General features: G+C 46.8%; 1 protein-coding gene across 1 annotated transcript in view; it reads right to left on the reverse strand.

Annotated features, from left to right (window-relative positions):
* Nucleotides 1-6,277: 6,277 nt before the first annotated feature.
* Nucleotides 6,278-26,354, reverse strand: part of SLC24A4 (solute carrier family 24 member 4) — a 169,389-nt gene continuing 149,312 nt past the window's right edge. Inside the window, exons 12-16 of the mRNA XM_024736313.1 lie at nt 18,840-19,006; nt 14,385-14,499; nt 10,058-10,170; nt 9,659-9,724; nt 6,278-8,508 (exon numbers count right to left, since the gene is read on the reverse strand). Of these exons, the coding sequence (XP_024592081.1) occupies nt 8,356-8,508; nt 9,659-9,724; nt 10,058-10,170; nt 14,385-14,499; nt 18,840-19,006 (614 nt within the window). The 3' untranslated portion in view covers nt 6,278-8,355. The remainder of the gene's footprint in view (nt 8,509-9,658; nt 9,725-10,057; nt 10,171-14,384; nt 14,500-18,839; nt 19,007-26,354) is intronic.

Below are 26,354 nucleotides of genomic sequence, written 5' to 3' on the forward strand. Positions count from 1 at the left end.
TAGCATCTTTGGCCCTATCCCATTCTGCTAAACCAGAATCTGCTTTTTTTTTTTCGGTACGCGGGCCTCTCACTGTTGTGGCCTCTCCCGTTGTGGAGCACAGGCTCCGGACGCTCAGGCTCAGCGGCCATGGCTCACGGGCCCAGCCGCTCCGCGGCATGTGGGGTCTTCCCAGACCGGGGCACGAACCCACATCCCCTGCATCGGCAGGCGGACCCTCAACCACTGTGCCACCAGGGAAGCCCCAGAATCTGCTTTTTAACAAGATGCCCAGGTGATTTACGTGTATGTTAAAGTTTATGGTGGCCCTGAGGCAGCTGGGACGCAGGAAACGTTTAGAAGGAAGGAATTAACCAGTACCTCTCCCCCTCATCTCAATTTCTCATGACACAAGAGCCGATGGCATAACCTTATTATTAATTTTTTTTAGCAAGTAAAGCTGTGTGAAGTTATATATTTTATTAATTCCAACTGGAAATAAGAAACATTTCAGTCAACCGCGCTAGCTAGGATAAATACTGAATTATATTTCTATCCTCTGCATAGGAAATGGTAACACAAAATCATTGTCAAATGAAAGAATGATGAAAAAACATACAGCCGGAAAATGTAGAAAAAACATTATAAAGGAGTGTTAACACAGTTAACAAAAATGCTATGGTATTTTTACTGGCTTTCGCGACATTTGTGAGACTTTTCAGCTTTAAAAAATTTGTAATTTATTGTGGTTCCTTTTCTCATTCTAAAAAACATTCACATTCACACTCAGTTTTGCATTCATAGTTTTGAGGACCCAGCTCCCAGATTCTATGTTTCAGGCTTTATAAACCTGAATATGCCCCTGCATATTTTACTGTATTTAATATGTATTCCCTGCTGTGGTCAGTGAGATTGAATTTCCTCTGTTAATTAGCAATTTATACTTCTTCTTTTGGGAATTACCTTTTTTTTTTCCTTTATAATTTTTCTTTTGAAGGGCTTTTGCCATTTTCTTATTAGTTTGCAAGAGTTCTTTGCCTTAGGCTACCAACTTCTTGTCTGTTGGGTATAGCATAACCTTATTCTTGACGAGCAGGACGAGATTCATAATTTGCAGGGCCCAGGGCAAAAATGAAAATGTGGGCTACGAGAATATACTGGACAACGCAGGGAATATAGCCAATATTTTATAATAACTGTACATGGAGTATAACCTTTAAAAGTTGTGAATGACTATATTGTACACCTGTAACTTATATAATATTGTACAGCAACTAGACTTCAGTTTAAAAACAAGAAACTGTGGGGCCCCTTTTTAAAGAAAATGAAAGATTTCAAGATGGCGACAACTGAGCCTGGGGTCTTTCTGAGTGTGAGGCCCTCTGTGACTGACCTCACGGGTCCCCTGCCCATAAAGCTGGCCTTGCTGGTGAGGCAAGAGAAGGCTGGGTCATTCTGGATTCATTCGTGCTTAGCCAACGTAACTTATGAGTTTTCTGCTTTGTTTGATTCATTACCAATCATTATAATTAAAAGGCGCCAACCCTCATCCTTTTTGAAGTTTATTTTTTTCTCAATATAGAAATGGTTTCAATAAATGGCTGTTATTCCAGTGTAAAGAATTCTTTCCAAAACTACAAATATGTATGTGTCTATTAAAACATGAATGGAAGCTCTCTATAGGGAAAAACAACTTGTATTCGTTTATTTTATTGACAGGGTACAGATTTTCATATATTGCATTACAATACTGACTTTTAGGTTTCTTATAAAGATTTAGTTCAATATTTAGTCTAGATTTTTCTTCACAATAAGAATAAACTCATGCCAGTGTTTAGTAACCGATGATATCAATTCATTCAAATTTAATGACAGTTTTATTAAACTAAGGATCTCATATCACAGAGCATTCACAGTGCAGGAGGTCACAGTTATTGAAAAAATAAATAGGAGGATAAATATATTTATTATGTACAACTTTTCAACTCACTGTTCCTGCTTCACCTGTTAGAGAAGATGAACAAAGACGGCAGCGTTCAGCCTAGCATCCCGGCATTGTCTCATGGGGACTCAAGTGATGTGTCACAGCCTCAGAAGTTTTTGGTTTTGGTTGTTTCTAAGGGGGTTCTTTCTGGGCACGAAAGCCCTCTGGTTCTATTTACCTGCTATTTGCTGGGTCCCAGGAAGATCCCATGGCCCTGTGGAAACAGTGCCCAGTCTGCCTCTTGGGCACCTGGGCTGTGCCAGGCCTCCCCTGCCCTTCCCTCGGCAGCTCCTGCGTCTGCACGTGCGCCTGGCCCCATGTGGCTGGCAGCGCTCTTTCCTCTCTAGGTAATCAAGGCTCGCTTTGTATTTAGACACCTAGCAACTGGCAGCAGATGGACAGGAGACATATACAGAGGGCACTCTACCAGGGAGTGTGTGCTCTGCATTAGACACCCAGTCTCCCAGGCCAGCAGACCCCTACGAGGCTCCCCTAGAGCTGGCCACAGAGGCTCAGCCACAGCTCTGGCCACTGAGCCCCCAAAGAGCCTAGGTCCAGTCACACGGAGGAAGTGCCAGAAAGTGTTCTATAGCTCAGAAGGGCACCTCTGGAGGTGAGGCCAGAAAAAACCCTCCAGAACATTTGATTTGGAAAAACAGAGCTGCCTGGCTCATATCCCAGCCATTTTCAGTGGGAGGAAAGGCCTCGCTCCTTGTGTTAAATGGGGACTTCATGTCCATCCGGATACTCCCAAGTATCTGGGAACTTCTGGAGGTGGGAGCAGGGAGCAGGGACAGTTCCGTTGTCTGGGGTCCTCCTTTATGCACAAAGGCCGATCAGACCAAACCATGCGACTAGAAACCAAAAGCTGTACAGACTTTTTCTCGATAGTTTAAAAAGCATGTTTTCCAGTGGTGGGGTGGCGAGGGTACATACTTTCTCCAGGATTAAGGGCTTTATTGGCTTCTACTGTGGATAAGTCCCAACCAACGTGTTGCATAAAAAGCAACTGTCTGAATTCTGGCAACTGTGGGAATAGGTGTGGATATGCCCGTGTGTGTCATAGGGCTTTTAACCAAGAAGCAGCCCATCCCAGGCCCATAAATCTAACGATGGAAAAACCACACAAGCAAGGACGTGACTTTCACATGGGTACAGTGGGCATTTCTAACTGTCAGAGCCACCTCCCATGGCCCTGGTTCTGTATCAGGGTGTTCAGGAAGCAGATGTTTTCCCAGACTAGAAGAGGATATGTTCTCAACCCCTGCTACAAAGTGTGTGGAGGACACGCCACCTTGATGACCAGACACTGGCACCATAAGAGGTGATGGAAAGCCTTAGAAGCACGCAGGTAAAAGACGACACCAAGCACGCCCCTGGCCTCCAGCAGTGTGTGGGGATTTAGCAGAGACCAAGGGAACCGGGGAGCCATTTGTCATTGAAAAGTGAGAACTTTAAAAAATCCCCATAAAATAATCAAAGCTCTAATACAACCCAGCTGGCTTCCCTGTTGTGATGGAAAACACAGCTCCTTCTGGGTGGCAGGATGGGAGAAAAGCACTTCTTCTCCCCATTTCATGCAGGTACGATTTCCTTGAGATTGGGTAGCGTGTGACTTCAAATACTGACCCCATTGGCTAAGAGGTTTGAAGTTAAGCACATACTAAGCTAGTGTCCCAATTCAGTATTTCCTATTAAGAAGCAAATGCAACAGCCTTTTAAAATTCTGTACCGTTACGGGACTTCCCTGGTGGCGCAGTGGTTAAGAATCCACCTGCCAATGCAGGGGGTATGGGTTCGATCCCTGGTCCAGGAAGATCCCACATGCCGCGGAGCGACTAAGCCCGCGAGCCACAACTACTGAGCCCATAAGCCACGACTACTGAAACCCACGTGCCTGAGCCTGTGCTCTGCAACAAGAGAAGCCACCACAATGAGAAGCCTGCTCACCGCAATGAAGACCCAACACAGCCATAAATACTGTTGTGGACTGTGCCCTTGGGGGAACAGGTCTCTGCAGCAAGGCAAAGGGGCCCTACACGAGCCAGGTAACGAAATCTGCGTCCCACCTGTGTCTTGCCTTGTAGGATGGGCCCGTGCAAAGACCCTCCTGTTCTACCACCCCCATGACAGACACAGTGGGGGAGATTGACCCAGTGCTGGAGGGGACCCTTCCGTATGCTTCCAGAAGGCCCTGTGAGCATCTTCGCACTTGAAGGGCTCATGTGACCAGCTGCAGAGAGTAAGGGCTCACAGCTGGTGGGGTGCCCGGATGCTCTGGGTGAATCCACATAGAAAGGGCAGGGGCCAGGGGCAGCACATTGGGTCCAGGGATGGATGGGGGATGATGGACTTCCTGCCACCCAAGAGCTGCCCAGAGAGCATTTTCAAAAATTTCTGGAAGTTTCTCTGAGCTCCACGTGGTGACGAAGTTGCTGAGCTGTGGCCCATCGCAGGGGCCCTGGGCGCATCTGCTTGCCCCAAGACTCACACAGAAATGATGTTCAGAGGGCATTAGAGGGACCTGGGAATATTTAAATCACAGGACTCGGGAACCACCTCCCGAAGGTTTTCACCCTAACAGGCAAGTTCTTTGTTTATTCAAGCAACGAGCATCTGTTGAGAGCCTGTCACACACTTGTACAACCATCTTCTCCCCGCCAGCGGAGGAACAGGGCTTACCACAGAAGGAAAGGGTGGCGTGTGAGAGGCCCACCCCAGCCCTAAGGGCCCAGTCAGCATCAGGGCATACGGGAGGGCCACGAGCTCACAGGGGCCAACCCGAGCTGGAGGCTCTCTGCTTCTCTCCTGCCCTGCTCCAGACCTTGACCCCGCTAGCCCATTTCACACCTGGCGAAGGAGGCAAGGAAGTGACCCTCTGCCAGTCCATCTCAATTCTGTCCACACCCACCTTAAGGAGAGGGAGGGGCCCTAGGGCTCAGGGAGGGGAAATCCCCGGGGGAAAGAAGGGCGTCAGCCAAAGAGGCTGCCCACAGCCTTCCTGGATTCCCAGCCTGTTTGTGGAGTCTGGTGTTCCCTGAGGGCTGGTCTCCTGCTGACTCTACGAGCCTTGCAAATCCTCCTCAAAAGGGAAGAGGGGGCAGTTTCTTCCCTTGGGACCTACACCCTGGGCAGCCCAGAAGGGGTCTTTGGTCGGGGTCTGCAGGGCTGCCCTGGAGTGGTGGGCACGCCCATCTGGTTTCAGCTGGCTCCCCGGGGGTTATGCCTTTTCAGCTGCTTGGGTCTGTAAAGGCAGAAGATTGACGGGGAGAAGCAAGAAACAGCCTTAATAGGCAGCACGAGGGGTGGGGGAGCAGGTTATGAACAGGTGGAAACTCACAAGAACGGTGCTGGCGGAAGACAAACACAGAGGCCAGCAGCTGTGGGTTACAGGAAGGATGGGGGTGGGATGCCCCTGACCTGCCCTTAACAGTAGTCTCTCACTGCGGCCGACCCAGAACCTTCCTCCAGGGCTGCGTTCTCAAGACACTGCACCCCTTCCCCCGTGACTATGCTTGGGCTGGCAAAGGTAAATTCCACACCAGAAATGGACAGGAACCACCAGCTCCTGCTTTTATAGACGCTTTCTATCTGAGGGCAGTGGTTCATTTTCTGCCCCCAATTCGAAGAGCTAAGTTTATTTTTCAGATTGCCTATTTTTGTAGCAAGAGTAACTTTACCTTCTGCTAACTAGCTTCGGGGATAAAATAAAGGAAGTAATCCTGTGCGGTGATGAAAGCAGTATTTTAAAATGAAGGCCTAATTAATCAAGCAATTCTTTAAACTTGAGATGGAAAAATATCTAGTTAAAAAAGAGAATTCTGCACCTACAGTGTATATGTAGTTTCCTAGATACAATAAATGCATAGATCCTTCAAGGAAGTTACATTGGCACATTAATGTCCTAAGAGAATTAGCCAGGAGCACTGCTCTACATGCTAGAAACATTACTTTTTGTCTCAAACTACAACTGCAGCATATTTATAATCTCAAATGGGTTCTGCTGAGGAAGAGGTGGGTGATTAGGATGTGCTCTCTGAAAGCTACACAAGGATTCAAAGACTTGAACACCAGCAGGGATGTCATCAGGGACCGTGTGGCCTGTGCCTTGTTGTGGCTAAAAATATTTTTTGGTCTTTATTGGAAAATAATAGGGACACAGGCTGGAGATAAATATTAGGATGTGAACTGGAGCACCCAGATGGTCAATTAGAAACTTGATGAAGTTTTGACCCCAACAATAAGGAGCAACCAACCCCAAGGACAAGGACATAGGCACACTCGCCCCACCAAGGATGGCCACACACTGGACTGGCTCAGCCGGGTGGCGATCTGGAGCTTGGTCCCTGTTCTGCTACTTACTAGCCGTTGACCTAGAGTCACCTGACCTCTCCAAGACTAAATTTCCTGTTAAACGGGGACAGTAATCCCTACTTACGTCACAGGGCAGTTTTGAGACTCCACACAGAGACAGACACAGTTTGAAACCTGGATGAGTCTGTTAGATGGAGAAGATGGAGATGACCAGGCTGCTATTTTATGAGGGCACAGAGCGGTCCTGAGGGCTCTGAAACCCTCTGCATCTAGACATTTATACTGATGAACCAACGGGCTCCCTGGCCTCCCACTTAGCTAATTTCTTAGGAAGATCGCCCTTCTCCTCAACCAGAAGACCACTTAGTATCTAAGTAGAGAAACGAAAAGAGAAGTCTTAACACTGATGAGGATCCAGAAGAGAAGCCTGGTGATAGAGTTGTCATGTCTTAGGCCCATGCTAAGGGAATTTTAGGGACGTAAGCTTGAACACGTCCTCCTTCTGAAATTCAGGAGGCCCCAAAGAGCACAGCCACAAATTCCACTGCGGGTCACCACCTTTGTGTCTGAGGAAAGAATAAGCTGTTGGATTTACACTCATCACCCATGACCGATTACTGGTGAATCACGAAAAGCCTCTTTTCCTCACACCATCAGGCGGCATTCCCATACAGTCCTCTGTGCAAAATAGCCCAATATTAAAAGTGCATCCAATCTGACAGCCTTTTGCAATAGAAACATTAAAAAAATAAAAAAAGAACACCTCTATATAAAATGAATTGTGCTTTTTTTTTAGAAACCAGGAATGGTTTGTGTTCGTAAATCTTTCTAACATATATTTGAGACCTATGAAGCAGTCGAAATTGTTTAATATGTTTCTATCTATTTTTGAATCAACCTCCCATCTTTGGCCTTTCCTGTGGAGCAAACTATAAGGTTCAACAACCTTAGCTCTAAAAAATTCCAAGTTACGGTTTTCATACTCGCCTCCAGCTCAGCAGAGAGCAACTGGTGGTTTTTCAGGAAATCTCTCTTCTTGTCAGTAACCATTACTTCCGGCACACGCATTCCAGTTCAGCAGGCTATGAAATTTGTTGGGCATATAAACAATTGGGCCTTTGAACAGGGTGGTTTTGAGAGCAGAGCATTAACAAGGAATGACAAACCCAAACTGACAGCGCGTCCCATGCCACAGGAAGTCTGGAATGAATGGCTGTAAACTACCATCTCCACCGTGTCTCTGAGTTAGCACCCATTTAGATGTTAGTCTTCCGCTCTTTCCTATGTTCCAAACCAAACGTCTTAGTGTCAGTGCAACACGATATACATAGGATTTGTTTTCCATAAGCATTACCTTTTTGGGCCCCATCAAGGTTCTTTGTATGGAATGATATTTTTCAAGTATGAAGATGTATAGCTAACATTTTATTTGTAATGTTTCATTGCTCGTTCTCTGAATGCATCAGTGAAAGTGATAAGAATATTCACTCGTTTTCTCTCTTCTGCTGTGAACAACTGTTTCCACTCTTGCAATTTTTTCAGAAAAAGGGTTGGAGTGCTTGCCGTCACAGCCCCAAACTCCCAACAAACCGTAAGTGCCTCCAGCAGTAGCACACGCTGCCCAAGGAGCCCACACTCTCTGGCCCAGAAGGGACCCTTGAGAACAACACTGCTATCCTGCATTGCCACAGGAGACCCTGTGTTCACCGCCCGCCTCACTTCCAAGGCCGCAGTGCGACAGAAGGACAACCAGCACACAGAAGTCCTTGTGGTCCAAGTGTCCAAAAGAGGAGACACATGCCACGTCCCTATGGCTGGTGGCTCAGAGGGCTGCGAAGCTGCTCAAACAGCGGCCCCTGAATCTTGCCTTTTGGGGGGCAGAACTCCCAGGCGGAGGAGGCCCAGCAGCCTGGCCCGTGACCACACAAAGACCACGATGGCTCTTCCTTCCCGTGCATGAAAGAACAGGCGGTGGCTGCCTATGCAGGAGAGACTCGTGGTGGGGGAGGGGAGGAGAAGGAGGACGCCAGCACCGGAGCGTCCAGAAGAGCTCCCGGGCGGGGGGCAGCGGCTCCGTTTTAATCGTCTTCTCGGCACATCGGCAAGTTGACAAAGGTAAAGACGTTAAACTCTATCATTATGGAGAAGCACAAGAAGATGGCGTAGAGAACCAGCACGTAGATCCCCAGCTTCCGGTCCAGCCTCCATTTGTTCAGATGGATGCCGAGGACCTGGAAGGAGAGGGTGTGAGTGTTGGGCTTGGGGGCAGAGAAATACTACAAAAGGTACTTTTATTGGAAAACTACACACGAACGATGAACCCCAGAACTTTCTGCAAAAGGTGGGCAAGAGTGGAGGGGTGCTGCCGGTAGATCCTTGGTTTGATCAGAATAAGCCCTGCAGGCTGTATGCTTGTCTAATGAAAGGGTGCAGACTCCAGGCACACAGCAGCTGGCCTCAGGGCACCGGCTCTGCCAGGCACGTATACCACTTCCTGGGGATGCACATGCCCTCCCGGGCCTTCTTTAGTGACAACCAGGGACTTTCACTGGGTCTTCCCTTTGCTTCAGAACTTGGCATCCTCAGCCTTCTTCAGCAAAACTTCCAAGGCTCCCGCTGGCCCACGTCCGGCAAACTTCTGCTAGGAGTGTGTGTGTGTGTGTGTGTGTGTGTGTGTGTGTGTGTTTGGGAGATGGGGTTGGAGCACATCCTCTTTCTATGTTCTTTCCAGACTTGCCCACCTGTCCTTTTACAACCTTCTTTCTTATCCCTGAATTGAGGCCTCCTAAGGGTTGGATCAGAGTTACCTCATCAGAGCAATGCCATGGGTCCTTAGAGATAGACCAGTGTGGGTTCAAATCCCAGCTTTGTCATTTCCTATCCCTGTGACCTTGGGCGAGTTACTTAACCCCTGAGCCTTGCTTACTTCTGCAAAGTAGAATATCACCAGGTGCTTGTAAGGATGGAATAAAGTAAGCAGAGGTAGAGTTAGCACAGTTTGGGGCATGTGGAGTGAGGAGACCTCAGTATCACGGTGTGCCAGCCCCGAGACCTGACCATGAGGCCCCCATGTCAGCTCAGATGGGCTGGGGGAGGACTTGTCTCCTATTGGCACTAGTGAGAGGAGACAGACCGGGCAGCAAGAAGAGAGGAAACGTAACTCACTTCCTCTAGGGACTCCTTAGTGGCTCAGGGAAAAGTGCAGTGTTTGGTGCCAACATTCTTGGCAGAAAGTGTTTCGGGGGGTATCTGTGAATTTACATGTTTTTACTACTTTACCCCTCACTGCCAAGGGGAAGGGGGAGGGGATTCAGAGACTGCACACAATCAGAGGAAATGATGCACGTGTGAGGCTTCTATTTTGGAATTGCAAAAACTCACGGTGAGAGCAACGGAGCCCAGCAGCAACACCACGGAGTAGACCAGACCCCGGCTGTTGATCTTCACCTGGAAAAACAAACACATGCCCTGAACCTCTGGGCTGTTCAGGCCCCCATCCGTTCTGGAAGCCCAGTGTGCTCGGGCTTATCCCCTCCCTTATCTGGAAGCCACAGGTGGGTGTTCACGGTGAGCACGTGGGCATGGATCCAGGTCTCTGCTCATCTGAGGAAATGAACTGGGAGGGGAGAGGCGTGCCGGTGGGCGTAGACACGGGGCGAAGCACCCGTGAGTGCAGGGCGGTGCATCCCCCGCAGCCCTTGGCTGGCACAGGGCCAACACCACTACCGCTCCCTGTAAAGCGCATGGCGTCATCTCACTAAGGAAGTGAGACGAACTTACCGTGGATCCATAATTAATAACCATGGTCTGCAGCCCCCACGGTACGCCGAGTCCCACGAGGATGTCAAACACGTTGCTTCCTATGGTGTTAGAGACCGCCATGTCACCAAGGCCTGCAGGGGACAATCGACATGTCATGCATTAAGTGCAGGTCGCTGGAAACCCCTGTTCCTTCCCATTTCCATCAGTGCTATTCCTTAGAAAGGAATTCCTTCCTCATGGACCCCACATTTCTAAAACCTTTTAATGAGGACTGAGATCCACTCCCTTCATGAAGTCTTACATGTGAGCCCTGTAGTGGGTTGAATTGTGACCCCCCAGGATTCATATGTTGGGGTCCTAACCCCCAATACCTCAGAATGTGACCTTATCCGGAGACAGGGTCTTTCCGGGGTAATCAAGTTAAAATGAGGTCCTTAGGGTGGATCCTAATCCAATATGACTGGTGTTTTCATTGAAAGGGGCTGTTAGGGCAGAGGCATGCACACAGGCAGCGCTCCATCTGAACATGAAGACAGCCATCTGCAAGCCAAGGAGAGAGGCCTGGAACAGACAGAGAGAACCAACTCTTCTGACACCCTGATCTCGGACCTCTAACCTCCAAGACCGTGGGACAGTCAGTTTCTGTTTTCCTGTCTCCCAGTTTGTGGTAGTTACCGCTGACCTAGGAAACTAATCCAGAGCCCTTCATTATTCCTCCTGCCAGGGGTGTCAGCCGGTGTTTTGGGAGGACCCACTATGTGCTTCTTATTTGAGCCTCCCAGGTGCTCTGGGAGGGAAGGGGCCTCATCCTCAATGTATACTTGTGACCCAGGTGATGGCACCACGACCTTGACCCAGATGACAGGGCATCAGGTTTTATGCCTGGGTGGTCTCCCAAGAGTGAACTCTTTCCCCCCAACCAGACTAGAAGCATCTTAGAGGTGAGGGACTGTGTCACCACCTTCCCTCTCCTGCCCCACTGTCCAGTCTCATGAAAGCCACACAGTCTTAGGAACTTAATAATTTGAGAGGTATCAAAAGTTAGTAAACAAACTTTTACAAATAAGACTCACACAGGCTGAACCTGTTTTCACCTGGCCCCTTAGCCCTAAATGGACACGACTGTCATAATCTGGCCACAAACAAACGTCCGTGCAATGAACAAGCCTGAAACACACAGGCCTGTGCCCATAAAGTTGCCTTGGTCGCTGAGAAGCTCGCAGAGACTCAGAAGAGCATCCGGACGACTGCCTCACCTCCATCTGACCTCCTGCCCCCCTAGTATAGCCAGGCCACTTCCTCCCGCCCTGTTGCTGTCATCCGCTGACCTCCAGGACACAACGCCTCCCTCAACAGCCTCACAGCTCCCTCCCTGCCTGTCTGGGCACTGATCCGAGTGCCTTCAAAACCTCGGCAGCTGAGTCCTATCGGGGGGCAGTACCTCTGGGAAACCTGCCTTCCAGTATCCCAGGATTTTGTGAAACAGGAAAGAGCAGCAACTCTTTTGGACCAGCTAGTTGCCCCTGGTGAGGAGGCAGGCACTAGCCGGATGGGTCAGGAGGCACAAGGATGCCCAGGTTTGGGAGAAGAGAGAGGAGAGCTTCTCAGGTTTGACTGACTGCTCTGCGCAGGCACTGCCCTCTGAGAAATCTTACGGCAGCACTTCTCAAACTTTAAGAACGCACGACTCACTGGGGGTCTTGCTAAAAAGCAGACTCTGGGGGCTTCCCTGGCGGCACAGTGGTTAAGAATCCGCCTGCCAATGCAGGGGACACGGGTTCGAGCCCTGGGCCGGGAAGATCCCACATGCCGCAGAGCAACTAAGCCCGTGTGCCACAACTACTGAGCCTGCGCTCTAGAGCCCACAAGCCACAACTACTGAAGCCCGCATGCCTAGAGCCCGTGCTCCGCAACAAGAGAAGCCATCGCAATGAGAAGCCCATGCACCGCAACGAAGAGTAGCCCCCCTCGCTGCAACTAAAAGAAAGCCCGTGCGCAGCAATGAGGACCCAACGCGGCCAAAATTAAAATAAATTTAAATTAAAAAAAATAAAGTTATAAAAATTATTTTAAAAAAAGCAGACTCTGATTCAGTGGGGCTGGGACGGGGCCTGAGAGTCTGCATTTCTCTCAAGCTGATGCTGCCGGCCTGGACCACGCTCTGGGCTGCGAGCCTTCAGGGAGCCCAGGATGCAGAGCCTCTGTGTTAGAGCTCACCGCACGGCTCCTGCCTTGTGTGATGGACTCCGAACAGAGGTTTCTGTATCCCCTGCCATAAAGAATCTGTCCAGGCTTTAACCTGGTCTGCTGGACCCTCTGCCAATCACGTCAGCATCACCCTCACGACAACTATACACTCCCGCCCCCGCCTCACCCCTCCTGTTTCTGCATTCTACATCTCACAGGAGTCACTCTGAGATGATGTCCCCACCTGTCCTTGTTCCTACAGAGCTCCGTTGACCTCATTGGGACCCTCCCCTCCAAGCCCTGAATCTTCTAGTATCATGACCCCCACCCCCAACCCACTAGCTTGGACTCCAAGGCCAGCTGTTTAAATGGCACATTCTTTTGCCTCCTTGACCTTCCATTGTGTCCACCCAGCCAACCCCAGCTCTGGATGAACTTGTGATCTCTCATCTGTGTGCTGTTGGAGCTGGTATGACTTCAAATTCATGCCAGAATCCCTCCCAAATTCACGTCACTGAACATCGGCCAGGCCCTAGGCGCTCATCGGCTTTCCTTTTACTCATTGTACTGGGTTGAATAGTGCCCAGCCCTCATGTCCACCCGAAACCTGTGAATGTGACCCTATTTGCAAATAAAGTCTTTGCAGATGTGATCCAGTTAAAATGAGGTCATAATGAATTAGGGTGGGACCTAATCCAATGACTGGTGTCCTTATAAGAAGGAGGAAGTTTGGACAAACACACACAGAGGGAATTATACCACATGAAGACACAGGCAGAGACTGGACGGATGCAGCCACAAGCCAAGGATTCCTGGCAACACCCGAAGCTGGGAGAGAACAAGGAAGGATCCTCCCTAGAAACTTCAGAGAGAGTATGGTCCTGCCGCCATCTTGATTTTGGACTTCTATGCTCCAGAACTGTGAGAGAATCCATTTCTGTTGTTTTAAGCCACCCAGTTGGGGTACTTTTGTTATGACAGCCCTGGGAAATGAATACACTCACCTCAAAGGTCACTCAATTCAATTCCAAACCCTTCAGCTGCTGTCCCCCACTGTCCCCATTCTCCTCAAGGCTCCAGCCTACTGCCAAACATACCCCCACCCTTCTCTTCCCCTCAATTCGTGTTTTCTCAGGACTGACTGACCAACTAATGAACCCTTTCTTTTATCTCGAAGAAATAAAACTTTTTCCTTCTTTCCAAACCAAGTTTCTCTCTGGACACTGCTCTCCTCTCCTGTCTCCTCTGAGATTCCACTCCATTATTCGCCCATCCTGCCCCCCATACTTTCAAATTTCCATCTACAGAGGACGATCTGTTGTGGTCCGGGCTTGGATGCTATCTCACGGGTAGAAAGGAAGCAGTAAAGGAAGGCTGGCTCTTTACAGCTCTTTTGTTCTGCCATCAAAGAGCATACTGGTATTCCTCACCTTGCTTACCCCATGGCACTTAGCTCCAAAGAAAAACCGCCAAGCAAACCATAACATTACATAAGGTCTAGAATTCTGAAGGAGAATTGGAAAATAGTTGGAGATACAGGATACACCCGCTTGGCTTTCTTGGGATCAGAACATTTCTCATTACTATTGCATTTGCTATAAAAAGTCTGGGCTCGGGCTTCCCTGGTTGAGAGTCCGGCCTGTGAGCCATGGCCGCTGAGCCTGCGCGTCCGGAGCCTGTGCTCCGCAACGAGAGACGAGAGAGACCATAACAGTGAGAGGCCGGCGTACTGCAAAAAAAAAAAAAAAAAAGAAAAAAAAAGTCTGGGCTCCAGCTCTGCTCAATCTCACATTGGTGATGCCGGAACAAGTTCATCCTTTTTTCTTTTTCCTTTGGCCACGTGGCGCAGCTCATGGGATCTCAGTTCCAGCAGTGAAAGCCTGGAACCCTAACCACTAGGCAACCAGGGAACTCCCAGAACAAGTCCATTTTTATACAACTCCACACAAATGCTTCTAGAGGTCTGGAGGAGTTGGTCTTGGTAGTACTCTCTCCATGGATGGAATCTAATACATGATGCTTCCCAGTTGTCATAGTTTCCTTCATAGCAGGATGTAATGACTGCCAAGTCATGAGAGCCATGAACTGTAACTCGGGCTGGGGGTCGGGGCCCACATGGTGATGCTGACTGCCGTCAGGGCTGAGGCGTGATCCATACCTTGTCTCGTCACAATCAAGCTGGCCATGCAGTCTGGAACGCTTGTGCCTGCTGCAAGGAAAGTAATGCCCATGATGACATCAGGGATTCCAAGGGTGTATCCAATAATTGTCACCTGCAGAAGAGTAGGGGGAAATATCAACTCACAGAGGAGCAGCCCTGGAAAATGCGCTTATATCTGAGTGTTTTTAACTTACACACAGTACTGCTATATCCAATAGAAAAACCTGGAATACGGTTTTATTTTAAAACCATCTTTTGTGTGTTCTTTTTTCCAGATTATGTAATACGTGTTTACTGTTTTAAAAAGTTTAGAAAATAAAGTAAAAATCACCTACCATTTCTCAATACCCTCAGACAACCACTATTAACACTTTGCATCAGCCCATGATTCTCAAATTTGAACATGTAGGAAATTCTCTGGTGAGCTGGTTAAAGTAAGATTTCCAGGTCCCACCCCCAGAGTTTCTGATTCAGGAGGTCTGGGGTGAAGCCCAGGAATCTGTATTCCTAACAAGTTCCCAGGTGGTTGGGACCCTGAGGCTGCTGGTCTGGGAATCACTTTTGAAAACCCCTGCTTTAGGACATACCTTGACCTTCTTTTTGGTGTGTGTATTAGACAAAAAATAAAATCAGATTATAGCACCGACCTATATTTTGCAGCTATTTATTACACGTAATAATACATTGTGAGTATCTTTCCAACTCAAATACTCATCTATAACATTATTTTAAACTGATGCATGGATGCCATTGCATGGCTTTAAAGTTTTCACCAACCTGTCACTGGTGAATATGGAAGTGGTTTCTGTTTTTGCTCTTACAATATCACTGTATGGTAACGAGTAACATTTAATGAGCACCTACTGTGTACCAGATCCTCTCCAGGTGTTTTACTTTCACAATCTCAGGTACTCTTTATTATTCACCACACACTGGTGAGAGAGGCACTGTTATTATGCCCAGGGAAATGAGGATCAGAGAGGTTAAGTTACAATGCTGGTGGGCATGAAGCCGGTGAGCAGCAGAGCAGGGATCCCAGGCCAAGTCTTTCCAACTCTGAAGCCTGCGCTCCAACCTCGCCGTCATGCTGTCTTGTGTGAACTTCTCTGGGATCTCATCTTACTATATCCTTAGCATAAGTTCCAAGAAATAGACCTGTTGGATCAAAGGATTCGCAGGCTTTTAAGGACCTTGAGGCATGGTCACACAGTCCTCTAATAAATGCCTGACACTTGGGAGGTGGTTGGGCCCTGAGCAGCAGCCAGATGGAAAGCCCTAGAAAGTACTCGGATCCCATTCAAAACGCCCACTAGTCCTGGCTCACCTCCCCATCTAGAAAACGGGAACAGTGGCATCTCTTAGGGTTGTTCGCATCTTGGCTGATGGCTCCAATCCCAGCAAATGGTTGGGTGACTTAGGATAAGCTGGTTTGCTTCTCTGAGCCTCAGCTCCCTCATCTGTAAAATGGACTTTTAAATGAGGATTAAGTGAGAAAATATGAGGTGACAGTGCCTGGTCTGTGCAAGACATTCATAGATGTATGTTTCCTTTCTCTATCAATCACTCGTCTTGCAATCTATGGGGGCAGAGAAAATTAGGGTGATCAGACCCAGATGAAGTGTGCTTTCTAAGGGCAAAGCTCAGCCCTGGCATGTAGTCAGAGCTCATGGACTAAAATGATACCCCTCCTAGGACAAAGCTTTGCAGATGGGTTTGAAGATGCTCTACCCTCAAAACAGTGCTCAGCTCAGCATCACCAGGTGCGGAGCAGAGCACACACTGACTGGCCTGCCCTGGGCTGTGAAAGAAGAGGGACACTGAGGACACCAAAACCACACAGCTGTTCGATCCATCAATGCTTAACCCATGCTGGCCATGAAGGAGGTCTCCACAAGACTGCCCGGGCTGTGGCAATACTGGGGATGCTTCCTTTTTTTTTTCTTTAATTACTGAACTACATGGCTAAGAAGCCGGAGGCTGGAAGGACAGAAGGAAGGTTTCGTGTGTGTGCGTACACCCTCCAAGTGTTCAGGACCAGAGACGCTACGTTGAGTGTGGCTTTGCCTTGGACTCCAGCCCTGGGCTCTCGGAGCCCTCCTGATGCTTGGGCTTCAGGAAGGGAAGCAGAGGCGAGTCCAGAGCTGGGCTGACCATCTGCCTGACCTCGTGGAAGTCACGCCTCCTCTTTGGTTTTCACCTCCCCAGTTGGGCAAAGGTGCTGGACAGGATGACCCATTTTGGAGGTCTCTCCCTTTTGACACTGACACTCAAGAATCGTTTTCCGCAAAGCGTTGGGGGTGAGAGATGTGAAGGGTGGCTGGGGTAGGGTGTGGGCAGGTGCGACGTCACTGCTCCCTGGCGCCCCCATCAGGACATGAGGAAAGTAAGAGCATGGCCCCCAGGCAGGCACATCTTTCTTCAGTGGAAATCAGGCTAATGTGGCACTGTTGTCTTTACCATTTTCTACTGTGGAGGCCATTCAATCACCTCAAACTGAGGCTAGCTGAAGTTCAAAACCGCAGGTAAGAGTGCCCCAGCAAGGTGGTTCCTGTATCTCCCGCCAAGCCACTGCCAAGAGTCTGCTTTAAGAAGTGAGAGTGGGGTTTGTAACTCAAGGTTGGGGGCAGGGGAGCGTTATTGAATGTCCTACCTCACTGCTAATGAGTAGAACTGATTTCATAATACTGTTGTTTTCATTAATTCCCTAATTCTTCCCTAATTCTCACACCCACTCAAATGTCACGAAATACTATTTTCACTAGCAATGTCGTTTGGGGAATGCACTTTAGTAAGAGAAATCGCTGGACTCTTTTAACAAATGTAGAGGGGCTGACCTTTAACCCTATCCAGAAAAATTTAAGTTTGCAAATTCAGTTCATTTTGAGGCCAGTTTTCATTATGTCTGACTGCCATCCTTTTCTGGGGGGTTTGGATAGTAGCTACTTCCAACTCTTCTTCCTAAACACACACACACACACGCGCACACACGCACACACACGCGCACACACACGCACACACACCAGCATCCAAGGGGATTTAAATCTCTATCTGAACAAGCGTGGAAACAGTGTTGGCTGCATCTCATGGTGAACATGGCTGATATTCACAGTTATGATCAATTTGCTATGTTGCAAGCTCAGACCTGATGTCTGAACGGAGACCTTCCATTCTCCCAATAACCAGTCCATTTCGTAGAGGGGGCGACCATGGCTGATGGAAGCTGAGTCACCTACCCAGGTTTCACGGCTCACAGGGGGAGAAGCAGGATTCACGTCCATTCCCATGTGACCCCACAGCTCTTCTTTCCCCCACCAAACTGCTTCCCTGGGGTTAAGGGAAAGGAGGCCCCTGTGTCTCTGAAACCAAGACAACCTTGCCCTGTGTGTTAGATGTGCGGGGACATCAGGTGTTAGGACGAGAGTGAAGTGGCTACATGCATGCCACTGAGGCGTGAGTGGCTGACAGGTGCGCTTCCCAATAGAAAGGCAGAGGTCCTGTACCTATTTCTCTCCTTGTTCCCAGGCTCCCGCCCCCCGTGAGGGGAGGGGAGGGGAAGAGGAGGGGCCCCACAGGGTGATGCAGAGCGAGGCGGAAGGGGCTCCTGCTTGGCCCTGCCCAGCCAGCGAAAGGTTTTTCCAGGGAGCCGTCAGGTGTGGCCAGGCCAGCTACGCCAAAGCCTCTCGGCCTGAAAATCTTTAGTCCAAACGGCACCTGAAGATTCCAGTAACAACCTGAGAGGCCGCTCAGGAGAGGTTGAGATCCTGGACTCTGGAGACCAATACCCAGGTTCTAACCCCAACTCTAGAACTTACTAGCTGTGTGACTACTTGTGCAATAGTTGCTAATTGTGTAACTAACTGGGCAAATGACTGAGTCTCTAGGCCTGAGTTTGCTCATCTGTAAAACTGGCATAATAAAACTGCTTACCCCATCGGGTTGTTATGAGGACTAGAAGGGTCTACCTAAAGTTTGTATCTGTGCCTGGACATAGAAAGGGGACAGGAGCATCCCCTGGCAGGCGGCATGGAAAGGGCTGCCTTGTGTTTGTCTCCCGTTGACTCCAGTCTCCATCACATTCCCCTATGGATACTGAAAAGGAAGGGAGCCTAGAGGTTAGCCCTCCAGGGCTTCTTACAGAGACTCCCCACCACCCCTCTTCCCATCACACCACAGCGGCGTGTCCCAGGCTGTCCGTGTGAAGGTTCACCTGCCTCCTGTGGCCTCCACGGACCATGCTGCGTCCACCTGGGTATCCCTGATGCACAGCACAGCACCGCGCACTTCTGCTGAAACCCCTTCCTACTGAGAAATAAGCCAAGGTCTGTTAAGGTAGGCGACCTGCCGAGGGTGGCACAGCAGCATCTGAGCGTGCCCTTGACACCAGCTCTCCCACCGCCGGCAGGCGCCAGGCAGGAGCTGTCCGTACGGTCCACCCCCACTTCTGCCACTCACCAGCCACACCATCAGGTAGGAGAAGACAGCGATCCACAGCGTGGCAAGGGCGAAGGTGAGCATGAAGAACTTCTCCCAGCGGGGCTTGCTGCAGTTGGGGATGGTGACGCACAGGAGGAAGATGAGTGGCCAGGTCAACACCCACTTGGCTTTGTCCCCTCTTGCCTCTGCGGAGGGATGGGGCGGAGCCAGAAGGGAGGAGGAGAGAAACACACACTGGGTTACACACCTGCCAGTCTACGCGTCGGTTTATTTTTTCAAGCCAAACAAGAGAATGCTACGAATGTGACTCCTAGCAACGGACTTCACAGAATCACACACCTTCATACTGTCAACCTGGAAGCGATCTTAGCAAGACGGTTAAGTGTTTGTTGACTGAATAACCTCTGTCAGTCCAAATCCTTTACTTGACAGGATGAGGAAAGTGAGACCCAGAGCTGAAACAGATTTGCACAGGGCAGCTGGAATGGGGATGTACAATACACGGCTAGGCTTTGGAGTCAGACCTGGGCTGGAATTCAAATGACCTTGAGCAATCCTCTCAACTCCACTTCCTCCTCTGACAATAACAGCTGTAAGTAACAACAGCACAATAGTTGATGCAGGGAATATTTGCTACGTGTAGTAGGCATAGTGCTAAGCATTTTGCATCTTAGTAGTTTCTTCACCTGTTAAATGGGAACATTATCTCTTTCTCGGTTCTTGCAAAAATGACATGATACAATGCACGTAAAACAGCCAGCGCAAAGAGCCTGGCACAGCAGGTGCTCTGGAACTCTCAGCTCCTTTGCTCCAAGGTCACATAGCCAGTGGCAGATGCAAGGCTAAAATGTGGTGTCCTGCTGGCAGGCATGACCCCGCTGGCCCCTACCAAGGGAATCCGCAAACAATTCAACAGAGGAGAAGTGGCCTCAAAAGCCACTGAGTGCAAGCATAGTGTCCTTAATAAGCCACTGGGTATTTTGAGCACAGGCAAGCTCAAAATAGGCTTGTGGGTGATGCCAATGAAATGGTGGAGGAAGGACCTCTGAAAATTCTCTCCTCCATAAAAGCAATGAGAACACTAGCAAAAATGGTCAGAGTCAACTTGTTTTATTTTATTTATTTTAAAATTTATTTATTTATTCTTGGCTGCGTTGGGTCTTTGTTGCTGTGCGTGGGCTTTCTCTAGTTGCAGTAAGCAGGGGCTACTCTTCGTTGTGGTACACGGGCTTCTCATTGCGGTGGCTTCTCTTGTTGAGGAGCACGGGCTCTAAGCGCGCGAGCTTCAGTAGTTGTGGCACGTGGGCTCAGTGGTTGTGGCTCACGGGCTCTAGAGCGCAAGCTCAGTAGTTGTGGCGCACGGCCTTAGTTGCTCCGCGGCATGTGGGACCTTCCCGGACCAGGGCTCGAACCCGTGTTCCCTGCATTGGCAGGCGGATTCTTAACCACTGAGCCACCAGGAAATCCCCTCAACTTGTTTTAGGACTCTGGAAATTAACCAAAGCCTTGTAGCAATCCAGGGAGTGTTTATTTAAGAAAATTGGCTGGGTATTAGTAAGAACAGTGAACTTTATATAGAATTTTAACTTGCCCTGTTTTCATTCCCTTTCATCAGCTTCGGAGTAGCCTTGAAAAACCAGTAGCCTGGCATCCACCAGAAAGGGTAGGACAGGATTAGAGCTCCTTCCGAGTCCACTCCCAGAGGATTGGCTTTATCTGACCTGTCTGCTGGTTTCCCAAAAGACCGCACTTTCAAGGCTGTCTTTATTTTACCTGAATCAGAGCTCACCCAGTATGACTAGCCTTTTCCTTGAGGGCATTTGTTGAAAACAGTCAGGGGCACTTGTGGAAAACTGTGCAGCCTGAGGTGCTAGATAACAGTTGGACAAACAATAGGTTAATGAAAAAGCTTAAGAGGAAAAGCTGGTAGTGAGATATCCATAGAGGGCCTGGAAAAGCTCCCACATAGTTCTGGGAAGCTGAAAGTCCATGCGCACGCATAGGGCTGTTCCCAGGGTTATTTTCAGGCTCAGGAAAGACTTGAGAACGTCCTAAGCTTTCACTTCTGCCTAAAACTGAGACTCGGAGAAAACAAGAAGTAAAGGCCAAGGTGGAGTTGTACCCTGCCTGCCTGGGTGTTAACGGCACGCCCCCGAGCGCACACAGAGCCCATCAGCAAAGACTGGGAGACTCGCTTCACCCAGGCATCTAAAGAAATCTCTGTGCAATCATTAGATGACCTTAGGCTAACCTCACAGATATGAGGCTAACCTCAGTGGTCAGGCAACAAAGAATATAGATTCTACAGAATTAGAAAAGTCACCAAACAAACAACAATAAAGCAACAACAAACAGTCCTGGGAAAGGGGGAGGATGTGATTCCTTCTTCTTCTTCTCATTCCACATTATATTATTTTATTTATTTACTTTTAAGTTTTTCATTGGTATTTTTATTTAACAATTCATAAAGGGAGGAACAGATTAATAAATATATTATTTTAAATGTCCAGTTTCAACAACAAAAATTACGAGACATGCACAGAAACAAGAAAGTAAGGCTTATACATGGAAAAAAAGCAGTTAATAGAAACCATCTCTGAGGAATTCCAGATATTGGATTTACTGGACAAAGGCTTTAAATCAGCTTTTTGTTTTTTGTGGTACGCGGGCCTCTCACTGTTGTGGCCTCCGGACGCGCAGGCTCAGCGGCCATGGCTCATGGGCCCAGCCGCTCCGCGGCATGTGGGATCTTCCCGGACCAGGGCATGAACCCGTGTCCCCTGCATCGGCAGGCGGACTCTCAACAACTGCACCACCAGGGAAGCCCCTAAATCAGCTATTTTTAAATATGCACAAAGAAGTTTTAAAAATGTCTCAAAAACAAAAGGGAAGCATGAGAATGATTTCTCATCAGAGAGTATCAACAAAGAAGTAAAACTTATAAAAAAGAGCTGACAGAAATTCTGGAATTGAGAAGTGCAATAACTAAAATGAACATTTTACTAGAGGGGCTCAATAGCAAATCTGAAAAGGAAGAAGAAAAACATCAGTGACCTTGGAGATAAGTGAACCGAGATTATCTGGTGTCAGGAACAGAAAAAGAGTAAGTAAAAATGAACTGTGCCTCAAAGACCTGTGGCACACCACCCAACATGCCAACATATGCATAATGGGAGTATCAGAAAAAGAGGAGAGAGAAAAAGGGGCAGGAAGAATACTTGAAGAACTCACGCTCAAAAACTTTCTGAATCTGATGAAAAACATTAATATATACATTCAAGAAGAATATACCTTCTTTTCAAGTTCACATGGAACATTCTACAGGATAGGCAATATGTTAGGTCATAAAACAAGCACCAATTAATTTAAAACAAGCACGAATAAATTTAAAAGGATTTCAATCATGCAAAGTATATTCTACAACCATTCCACATTGGAAAGAAATTAGAGAGCAGTAACAGAAGGAAAACTGGAAGATTTACAAATATGTAGATATTAAATAACACATTCCTAAACAACCAATGGGTCAGAGAAGAAATCACAAGGGAAATGAGAAAATAGTTTGAGATGAAAGAAAATGAAAACATAACATACCAAAACTTATGGAATGCAGTGAAAGCAGTGCTTAGAGAGAAATTTACAGCTGTAAATTCCTATATTAAAAAGGAGGAAAGAACTTAAATCAGTGACCTAACTTTCTACCCTAAGAAACAAAAAGAGCCAATTAAGTTCAAAAAGAGTAGAAAGAAAATAATCAAGATTGAAGTAGAAGTAAGTGAAATAGAAAAACAAAACAAAACCCAGAATCAAGTAAACTAAAAGTTGGTTCTTAAAAAGATCAACAAAATTGACAAAACTTTAGCTAGACTGACCAAGAAAAAAAGTGAGAAGACTCAGGTTACTAACATCAGGAACGAAAGAGGGACTCCGCTAAGGACCTTACAGAAATAAAAAGAATTATTAAGGAATACTATGAACAACAGTGTGCCAACAAATTAGATAACCTAGGTGAAATTAAAAAATCCCACAAAGACAGAAACTACAAAAAGTGATTCAAAAAGAAATAGAAAATCTAAATAGACATATAACAAGAGACTGAAACAGTGATCGGAAAAGCTTCCTTTAAAGTAAAGCCAGGACCAGATGGTTTCATGGGTATTTCCACCGAATGTTTAAAGAAGAATTAGCATGAGTCCTTCATAAAACTCTTCCAAAAGATAAAGAAGGAGGGAACATTTCCCGATTGCTCTATGAAGCCAGTAATACCCTGATACCAAACCCAGACATCAAGAGAAAACAACACTACAGACCAATATCCTTTATGAATACGAATGCAAAAATCCTTAACAAAATTCTGGCAAACTGAATCCAGCAACACATAAAAAGGATTATATACCACGACCAAGGGGGATTTATCCCAGGAATGTAAGGTTGGTTTGACATATGAAATTCAATCAATGCAATACACCACATTAACAGAATAAAGGACAAAATGGCACGATCATCTCAATTGAGGCAAAACAGTCATTTGACAAAATCCAACACCCTTAACAAACTAGGAATAGAAAATTTCCTTAGCCTGATAAAGGGCATCTATAAAAACCCCACAGCTAACATCATACTTAATGGTGAAAGGCTGAAAGCCTTCAACAAGATGAGGATACCTGCTCTTATCATTTCTATTCAACATTGTTTTGGAGGTTTGAGCCAGGAACAGTAGACAAGGAAAATAAGTAAACGTCATTCAGATTGTAAAGGAAGACATAAAACTATCCCTATTTGTAGATGGTATGATCTTGTATGGAGAACATTCTAAGGAATACACACACACACACACACACACACACACACACACACAAACTGTTAGAACTAAGAAACAATTTCAGCCAAGCTGCAAGACACAAGGTCAATATGCAAAATTCAGTTGTATTTCTACACACTAACAATGAACATCAAAAACATGAAATTAAGAAAACAATTTCCATTTACAATAGCATCAAAAAGAAAAAAATACATAGACTACATAGGAATAAATACAACAGAAGGTTAGTATGCTGATAACAAACATTGTTGAAGGAAATTAAAGAAGACTTAAATAAATGGAAAGACATCTTGTAGATGGATTGAAAGACTTAATATTGCTAAGATGGGGCTTCCCTGGTGGCGCAGTGGTTGAGAGTCCGCCTGCCGATGCAGGGGACACAGGTTCGTGCCCCGGTCTGGGAAGAAATGGAAATACTCCCCAAACTGATCTACAGATTCAATGCAATCCCTACTAAAATCCCAGTGACATTTTTGCAGAAACTGACAAGCCAATTCTAATATTCATATGGCAATACAAGAGACCCAGAATAGCCAAACCAATCTTGAAAAAATAATGAAGTTGGAAAACTTACATGCTCTGAATTTAAAACTTACTTACAGAGCTACAGTAATCAAGAGTGTGTGCTACTGGCCTAAGGATATATAGAACAATGAAACGGAATTTACAGTCCAGAAATAAACCCATACATTTAAGGTGAATTGATATTTAACAACAGTGTCAAAACAATTCAATAGGGAAACAGTAATTTTTTTAGCAAATTGTGTTGGGACAACTGTATACAGATATGCAAAAGAATGAAATTTGACCCCTACCTCATACCATATACAAAAATTAACTCAAAATATCTAGTGTTCAGAATATATAAAGAGGACTTCCCTGGTGGCACAGTGGTTAAGAATCCGCCTGCCAATTCAGGGGACACGGGTTCCAGCCCCGGTCCGGGAAGATCCCACATGCCACGGAGCAATTAAGACCGTGTGCCACAGCTACTGAGCCTGTGCTCTAGAACCCACGAGCCACAACTACTGAGCCCACGTGCCACAACTACTAAAGCCCATACGCCTAGAGCCCGTGCTCCGCAACAAGAGAAGCCACTGCAGTGAAAAGCCCGTGCACCACAATGAAGAGTAGCCCCCATTCGCCGCAACTAGAGAAAGCCCCCGCGCAGCAACGAAGACCCAACACAGCCCAAAATAAATAAATTAAATTTAGAAAAAAGAATATATAAAGAATTCATAACTCAACAACAACAACAAAAAATCCCAATTTTAAAACTGGGCAAAGGGGGAACTCCCTGGTGGTCAGGACTTGGCGCTTTCACTGCCAGGGGCCCAGGTTCGATCCCTGGTTGGGGAACTAAGATCCCGCAAGCCTCATGGTGCAGCCAAAAAGAAATAAAAGTTAAAAATTAAAAAGAAAAATAAAAACGGGCAAAGGATTTGAATAGACAGTTCTCCAAAGAAAATATACAAATGGCCAATGAGCATGTGAAAAGTTGCTCATCATCTTTAGTCATTAGGATAATGCAAATCAAAACTACTTCAGACCCACAATTATAACGATAATAAAAAAGATAAATAATAACAAGTATTGGTGAAGATGTGGGAGTATAGGCACCCTGATACCCTGCTGGTGGAAATGTAAAATGGTCCAGGCTCTTGGAAATTAGTTTGGCAATTCCTCAATATGTCCCACAAAAACCTGTACTCGTGTTCATAGCAGCGTTATTCATAATAGCCCCAAAGTGGAAACGACCTAAATATCCATCAAGTTATAAATGGATAACAAAATGTAGTTATATAAACACAATGGAATTTTCACTCATAAAAAGGAATGAAGTATTGATACATGCTACATGGATGAACCTAGAAAACACTGTGCAAAATGAAAGAAGCCAGACACAAAAGGTCACATATTATATGATTCCATTTATATGAAATGTCCTGACTAGGCAAATCCATAGAGACAGAAAGTAGACTGGTGGTTGCCAGGGGATGGCGGAGGTGGAGAATGGGGGGGGGAGTGATTGCTCAGGGGTATGAAGTTTCTTTTCGGGGTAATGAAAATTTTCTGAAATTATATGGTGATGCTGCACTATTTTGTGAACATACTGAAAAACATTGAACTGTATACTTTATTCGTATGAATTTTATGGTTTATAAATTACAGCTCAATAAAAAAAAAGAAATTGCAAAGTAGGCTGGCAGTAGCAGGTCTAGCTCTGTAAATCTGTGCTTGAATCTTTCTGTCACTAAAAACATATTTGCTAAGAAAAAAAAACAACCCAGCCTGTTTATAATAACGAATCAGGAGAATATGGTTAGCTAGAAATCAGCAAATCCATTCATGTGTTCATCCTAGATGCTACATCTAGAAAAGCAGCTGTCTTCCCAGATCTTCCTCTACATATACCTTTCTGCATCTTGTAATCCTTGCACAAACAGCAGAAGGTTTTCCTACCTGATTAGTCTGTCCCAAATTTCAGCCCACATCCCAATTCATCCAGGCCGCCAGGGAAGGCCTAGGGCATCTCCAGAATTGACCTAAAACACTGTATGTAAGGGAAAAATCCACTTTGAGGAATTGTAACCCTGGACACTTACATGCTCAGGAGCACCTTTGTAGATATATACAAATGCCACAGCAGAAGGATAATTTATTTTCACAGACACCAAATTGAAGCTGATGCTTGTCTGTTTGTCTAGCAT

Source organism: Neophocaena asiaeorientalis, unplaced genomic scaffold (assembly GCF_003031525.2).
Source record: "Neophocaena asiaeorientalis asiaeorientalis breed wild unplaced genomic scaffold, Neophocaena_asiaeorientalis_V1.1 scaffold152, whole genome shotgun sequence".
Classification (NCBI taxonomy): Eukaryota; Metazoa; Chordata; class Mammalia; order Artiodactyla; family Phocoenidae; genus Neophocaena; species Neophocaena asiaeorientalis.